This window comes from Giraffa tippelskirchi, chromosome 6 (assembly GCF_054371585.1).
Source record: "Giraffa tippelskirchi isolate mGirTip1 chromosome 6, T2T-mGirTip1v1.2.pri, whole genome shotgun sequence".
NCBI lineage: Eukaryota > Metazoa > Chordata > Mammalia > Artiodactyla > Giraffidae > Giraffa > Giraffa tippelskirchi.
In genome coordinates, this window is record NC_137280.1 from 55427010 (window position 1) to 55433464 (window position 6455).

The window sequence follows — 6455 nt, forward strand, 5'->3', positions numbered from 1 at the left end:
TAAAACCAGGAGAATTGCACCTAAACTCCTAGGCTTCATCAGGTTCAAAACCGGTACAAGACAGCATTGATGAAACACCTGATGCAGGAAATGCCCACTGTAAATCATCTGTATCCATCCATTTATGTCTCATCTGCTAAGTGTGATGGGAAGGGCCACAAACACAAACAGAGCAAGGCTGATCAGCTTCATAACCTGTGACTCAATTTCTTCCCTGACAGGGCAGGACAGTGGTGCCCCAGGACTGCAGCTGTAGCTGCATTTGCAAAGCATGCTGCCTACATATCCTCCTTGGATCCCTCCCAGGCTAAGAACTGCAGGTATCAGGAACTGCAGCAGGCCCCATATGCAATTTATAGCAAAATATCCCACTGAAATGATAGGTGCTAAGTTTCACTAACAGTTGAGGTCACAATGCACATTTTATTTTGATTAGTTCCTATGACTCTTTCCAATTATTTTTAACCCAGCAACACTGCTTTCCAAGGTGTAGACCTGTGATGATTGGCAATTTCAGTATTGAGAGGGAGTTTTAATGACTTATGGTGAAATACAGCAAAGAAAAAAAAAAAATCCAAAAGCCTCTTTATGCAGGTCTCAAGATTCAACTCGAAAACCAAAGTTACCTGGATATTCTCCTGAGTTTGAAAGTGATATACTAAAAATGAAAATATTTAGAGAATTACGATTAACCATTACTTTGTAGAGACTAGGGTCACCTGAAATGCATAAGGTAGGCTCATTCTGTGAGTTTCTTTTCCACTAGCAAAACCAACTAGGGATGACCAAATGTTTATTTGAGGGCTTCTCCTTCAAGTCATTCAGGTCTACTATTTACGAGAATTAGAAATTCAGTGACTATATGTTTAGTGTTATCGTTAAAGCATTTCTAATTCTATTAAATACTTAACAGGGATCTCAAAAACTGGCTTTTGTGACAGAGGCGCTATCGGAGTGAGAAAAGTGGAATTCCAGATTTTATTTTATTTTTAAAGATTGAAAAAAAAACACACCCGGGATAAAAATTTCGTTGATCGATAAAAGTTCGAGAAAAGGAGCGAGTTGTTCCCAGACCCACTGGTGAACTTGAACTTGTGAACTGGTGAACTTGAACTTGTGAACTGGTGAACTTGAACTTGGAAATGGGGTTTTTGACAAGGGCCACTGTGGGAAACAAAGGTCTGAACCCATCTTCAGACACCACCTCCCGTTTTTCTTCCCACCCCCCAAGTGTTCAAGTGGCAGACAAAATAAATTAGCATAAATTATACGCCAAGGCAACTTAAAAACAACACAACGCGACGCGAGGCTAAGTGTCCCTCGATCCTTGGGGAGGTGTCTAACACTGTGTGCGCTTCTGGCCGCAGGCCCGGCAGGCAGGGACGGCTCACACGTCAGGGTAGTTGCAGTAATACACCGCGGAGCTGGCGTCCGACACCACCGAAGACAGGGCCCCGTGGCCGTCGGGCAGGGTCACGCCGGCGTCGTGTCCCGGGTAGGGGAGCCCCATCTCCGGCTTGCACACGAAGTGCAGGTATTGTTCGAACTCCGTGCGTTCCACCTCCCCGAGTAGCTCGGCCGGGGCGCCCGGGTCCGCGCTGTCCCGGCAGTGCAGCGCCTCGGGCGGGGGCGACGGCTGCCCCGGGCCGGGCGGGGGCGGCTGCGGCGGCATCTGGAAGCCGCGCCCCCCGCCCCCCGCCGCCGCCGCCGCCGCCGCCGGGGAGCCCACGGGGCCGTAGTACATGTGCAGGGCGCTGGGGGGCGCGAGGAGGCCCGGCATCGCGGGTCCTGCAGGCTCCGGGCCCAGCCGCGGGTGCAGAGGCCCCGCGCCGGGCGGCTCCGGGGGCCCAGCGTAGTCCGCGGCCGGGGCGTAGCTGTAGGGCCCAGGGGCCGGACAGTCCGCGGGCAGCGGCGCGGCGAAGAAGGCCGGGTCGGGTTCCACGCCGTCCAGCGGGGACGTGTCGGGCGTGGGCAGAGGGTAGCCGTCGAGCTGGGGCGCGCCCAGGCCTGGGCAGTCGCGGTAGTGGCCGCCCAGGTGCGGGGGCAGCAGCGGCGGGCCCGCTGGGAAGCCCTGCTCCGGGAAGGGCAGGCCCAGGCCGTCCATGGCCACGCGGCCGCCCTCGGGGCCCAGCGCGGCCGCCGCCGGCTCGGCCAGGCCGTGCAGGAAGCCGCCCTCCACCCGCTTCAGCCGCTTCACCTGCTTGCGCCGCCGCGGCCGGTACTTGTAGTTGGGATGGTCCTGCATGTGCTGGACGCGCAGCCGCTCGGCCTCCTCCACGAACGGCCGCTTCTCCGCCAGCGTCAGCGCCTTCCACGACTTGCCTGCGGGGCGCGGGGTGGACAGGGCCGCGGGTTTAGCGTCTGCGCCCCCGCTCCCAGGTCCAACCCGCCCCTACCGCCCCCCTGCAACTTCGGCTGGTGCCACTCCCGGAGGAGAGGGGAGAGAGGGTAAGGGATTAAGGGAAAGGTTGAAGGTTGGGGCTGCGGAGGCCGAGGGCAGGCCGGGCACTCGGGGAAGACGCCAGATCTCCGGGCCCTCCAAGACATTCCCTCCACCCCTCGCCGCCTCTCTGTCGCTCCTGGAAGCGGCTTCCCGCTCACCACCCGCACTCGTTCAAGGAACTGACCAGGAGTCGGGGGAACAGGCGACCCACCCAGCCCCCGCCAGGGTGCCCTCGCCGCCGTTTGGATGCGCGGGGAGCCGCCTCCCCGGAGCCCCAACCAACGGGGAATCCGGGCGCCGAGGCCCAAAGCCGCTTGGAGACTCGGAGAGCGGGCAGCGGGAAGGAACTGGGGCCCCAGGGAAGGACTTGGGGGCCGCGCACCCCTAGCCCCGGGCTTGAGGCCCGCACCTTCTGAGCCTCAACGTTCGCCGGGCCTGGGCCCCGGCGCGGACTCACCCAGCATCTTGCTCAACTCGGCGTTGTGCAGGTCTGGGTTCTGCTGCGCCAGGCGCTTGCGCTCGTCCTTCGCCCACACCATGAAGGCGTTCATCGGCCGCCGGATGCGAGACTCGCCCTTTGCTCGGCCCGCCGGCCCGGCCGGCGCCCCGCCGCTCGCCGCCGCCTCGCCCTTCATCTTCATGTCCCCGAGGGGACTCAGCGACTCGGCCCAGGGACAGGGGCCCAGGCCGGCCATCACGGCGGGCAGCGCGCTCCGGGGCTGGCTCTGCTCGTCACTGGCGTACCCCGCATCCGGGCTGCTCATGGCGCTCCAGCCCGGCCCCGCGCCCCGCAATCCTCCGCCGGACACGCCGCCTCCCCCTGCCGGGGGGGAGGGGGTGGGGAGCAAGAGAGGAGATGCCCAGCGGGCCACCCGCGTCCCCCGGCCGGACCCCGCCGCCCGCGTCCCTGGCAGATCGATCTTAGTCCCTGGCGCAGCCCGCGCCCGCGCCAGCCCAGTGCCACTGTGGGCGCCCCCCAGCCGCCGGGCCTTTTCTGCACAGACCCGGCCAATGGAGCGGCGGGGGCGGGCCGGCCGGCGACATTAGGCCCACGCCCAGCCCGCCGCCCAGGTCCTAAGTTTCAGCTCAACCCCACGCCCGCCCTTCCCCCCTCCCCGGCCCCGCGCCCAGGGCGACACCTGCCCCTGAGAAAACGGGTTGGAGCCGGGCTTTGGCGCCGCGTCGGCTCCCACCCTCCAAGGGGGACCCCTGATCAACCTTCTGGGGTGCTGATCGCCGTGCTGCATAGAAGTACTTGGCCACCGCAGTCTGGATCGACGCACGATGCAGCCACTCAACTTGGAGCTGAGGGGGTTTCAGCGGTGGGGGTCTCGCCTTCTTCTCAGAGTTCCACGGACATCTTCTCCTAACTGGAAAATACTTTCTCTCCCAAAGGACTCGACGTACCTGTATTATAATCAAAATGCTATGTCCGAGGTAAATTCTACTTTCGAAAACAAGATTACAAATGTCATCCTGAATAAATTTTTTTTAAAAAAGCTTTATCCAAAGAGACGAACCCACCCTTGAAAATGTGTACAGGAAATGTTTAATAAACTTAACAAAATGTTCTCCTATGTGTACAGGAAAAAAGGCAAGATTTAGTTTTGATTTCTTAAATGTGGTAAAGATAGCGATATTTATCTAAACGCCTGTCGAATGGAGGAAATAAAGCAACCTTTGAGGAACAAAATACCTGTAGCCCTTCGGGTCAGTTTAAGGTGGGGGGGCGGCGGATTCTTCAATGTTTCTCAAGACTGGAGTGAAAACTTTTAACTTCAGATTTAAACTTCTGTTTAAATTCGAGAGGCCTTTTCGTGGGTTTGTAAACAAACCCTTCTGTCACACACAAACATACAGCACACCAAACATCAGTCAACAAGTTTATCCTTATAACCCTGTGAGGTAGAGGCCATTCTGTCTTACAGGAGAGGAAGCTGAGGCCCAGAGACGTTGAGGACCTTGCCCACTAGCACAGCACTGGAGAGTGGAATTCACCTCCAGAAGTCTGCCCTCAGACTTGGCGCTATTAACCACTAACCCAAGCTGTTGTATTTGTGTATTTGTTTATGTGTTGTGTTGTTTGCTAAAGCAGTGAACACAGCTGCTCCTGCATAAATAGACAACTTTTATCAATCTCCACAACAGATTTGCTTTGTTTACTGTGAAGGGATGATGGAAACTAGGGCTTACATCCGGGATCTGGGAGGCAAGGCCTGAAGCTTATAGTGTGGCATTGCAGGACAGGTAGTCTGTCAAGGCTTCTTACTGGGGGCGTTCATAAAAACAAAGAAACAGCCTTTGAAAGCACTTGGCCTTCAGTTTCTCTGAGTTTGCTATTTCTCCAAAGAATTTCTGCACACTTGTTTTAAGCCAACTTAATTCCGTGAGGATCTGTGACGTTGGCTGCCCCCCACCCCCACCTTCACTGGCCAAAATGTGGTTGTAGTTTCTGGGTCTCTGAGATTCAGACAAGAAAAAAAGTTAATCTGCTTAAGGAAATAATAGAGAAGTATTATTTTTAATAGATAGTTTTGAAACTACTGATAATCTTGAACACATTTAACTAATTATGCACTTTTCCTTTCAGAGCTTATTTTTCCGTAAAAGAAAAATATGGGCTTGCAAATTAAGCATGATTGCATTGCAACTGGTTATCTAAGTAAGGAAACTATAGGAGTAGAGAGAACAAATTAATCCTGTAGGGACTCGTTCCTTGATGTTTTCTTGGCGATCGTCTCTAACTTTGCTGCAAAGTAATAAATATTTTCCAGAGATCTCAAAGCAGGATTTGCTGTTAGGGCAAAAGTTTTTGTGAAATAATAGTGTTCTTAAAATATCGATTGAAAAACCAAACAACAATAATGCCTGTTTCAGAATACATTTATCTCTCTAGATGAATCTATTTGATGAATTTCATAAAAAAAATAACATAGGGTACAGGAAATACAATCCAGGTGTGAGTTCAAAAACTATATATGCACAGGTTTACCCTGTTCATTTTATTCATCCTTAGGTGCCTCTTGGCCACCTCATTACAGGAAGAGGTGCCAAGAGGGTCGAGAAACTGATGGGGGTTTCTTGTTATTATTTGCACTTGTTCTTGGAATCTACTGTTTTTTGGGTTTTGTTTTTGTTTTTGTTTTTGTTTTGAGTAAGATATTGAGAAATTAGGTGAGAGAACAGGATGCATAGGATGGAGTTGGAGCTTCAGATTTTGGTGTCCCTCCCCCTCCCCCACTTATTATAACACTCTCCCTGGGAGTTATAAAGTAACAATTTACTTATATTTACAAGAGAGGAATTGTGGTGCCTTTCCAAGACGAGTCCCTCCTGCAGGCGGTTACCTGCGTCTCATTCCATCTTCTGACCCTGCTCTTGTCATAGATTTGAGGCGAGCATGTTGGGGTGGGGGGGTTGGCGGCGCCGCAGACCGTCCACGAGGTGTGTGTGGACTCTTCTATTTCAGTCTCTTAACGCGGCGTTGGAAGTCGAGCTCTGGATGTTATCAGAGCCAGCCACAAATGCCACATGAAAAGCAGCAAACATCCGGAGTGGCTTCCTGCGAGCCTTGCTTTTCTCATCACGAGAGATTTACGCGGGGGGAGGGGGGCAGACAAGTTGGCGAGGAAGAGCCGTGTCCACCCTCCCGCGTGGCCGGAGCGCGCGGGGACTGGGACCTCTGACTTCTGGCTGCTAATCCATGCCCAGTCCCCAGGCTGGGCCCAAGGCTGGAAAGTCTTGGCAAGGACGCGACTAGCGCGGCGCGAGGCCATGCCCGTTACCCCTCGGGGCCCGTGGCCGGCGGGCGCAGCGATGAATCCGGGTAGGTGGCGAGCCGCGGATCGGACCCCTGCGTGACCAGGCACCGGCCGTGGGTTTCCTGCACGCTTTTGTGTTTCGATGCTCAGGAAGCGAGAGCCGGACGAAGGACGCTTCGGCCTCCGGGGAAGGCCGTGGGCACCGGGACAGACCCTGCTCGGCTCGGGGGCGGGGGGAAAGGGAGGGCGCG

The 6455-nt window shown here is 55.1% G+C and overlaps 1 protein-coding gene across 1 annotated transcript; it reads right to left on the bottom strand.

Moving 5' to 3' along the window:
• Positions 1 to 403: 403 nt before the first annotated feature.
• SOX17 (SRY-box transcription factor 17) lies at positions 404 to 3404 on the bottom strand. Its single transcript, XM_081505330.1, has 2 exons — positions 2901 to 3404; positions 404 to 2322 (listed from the first exon to the last, which is right to left on the bottom strand). Exons 1-2 carry the CDS (start codon positions 3205 to 3207, stop codon positions 1388 to 1390), a joined length of 1242 nt encoding a protein of 413 aa, XP_081361456.1. The 5' UTR covers positions 3208 to 3404; the 3' UTR covers positions 404 to 1387.
• Positions 3405 to 6455: the final 3051 nt, after the last annotated feature.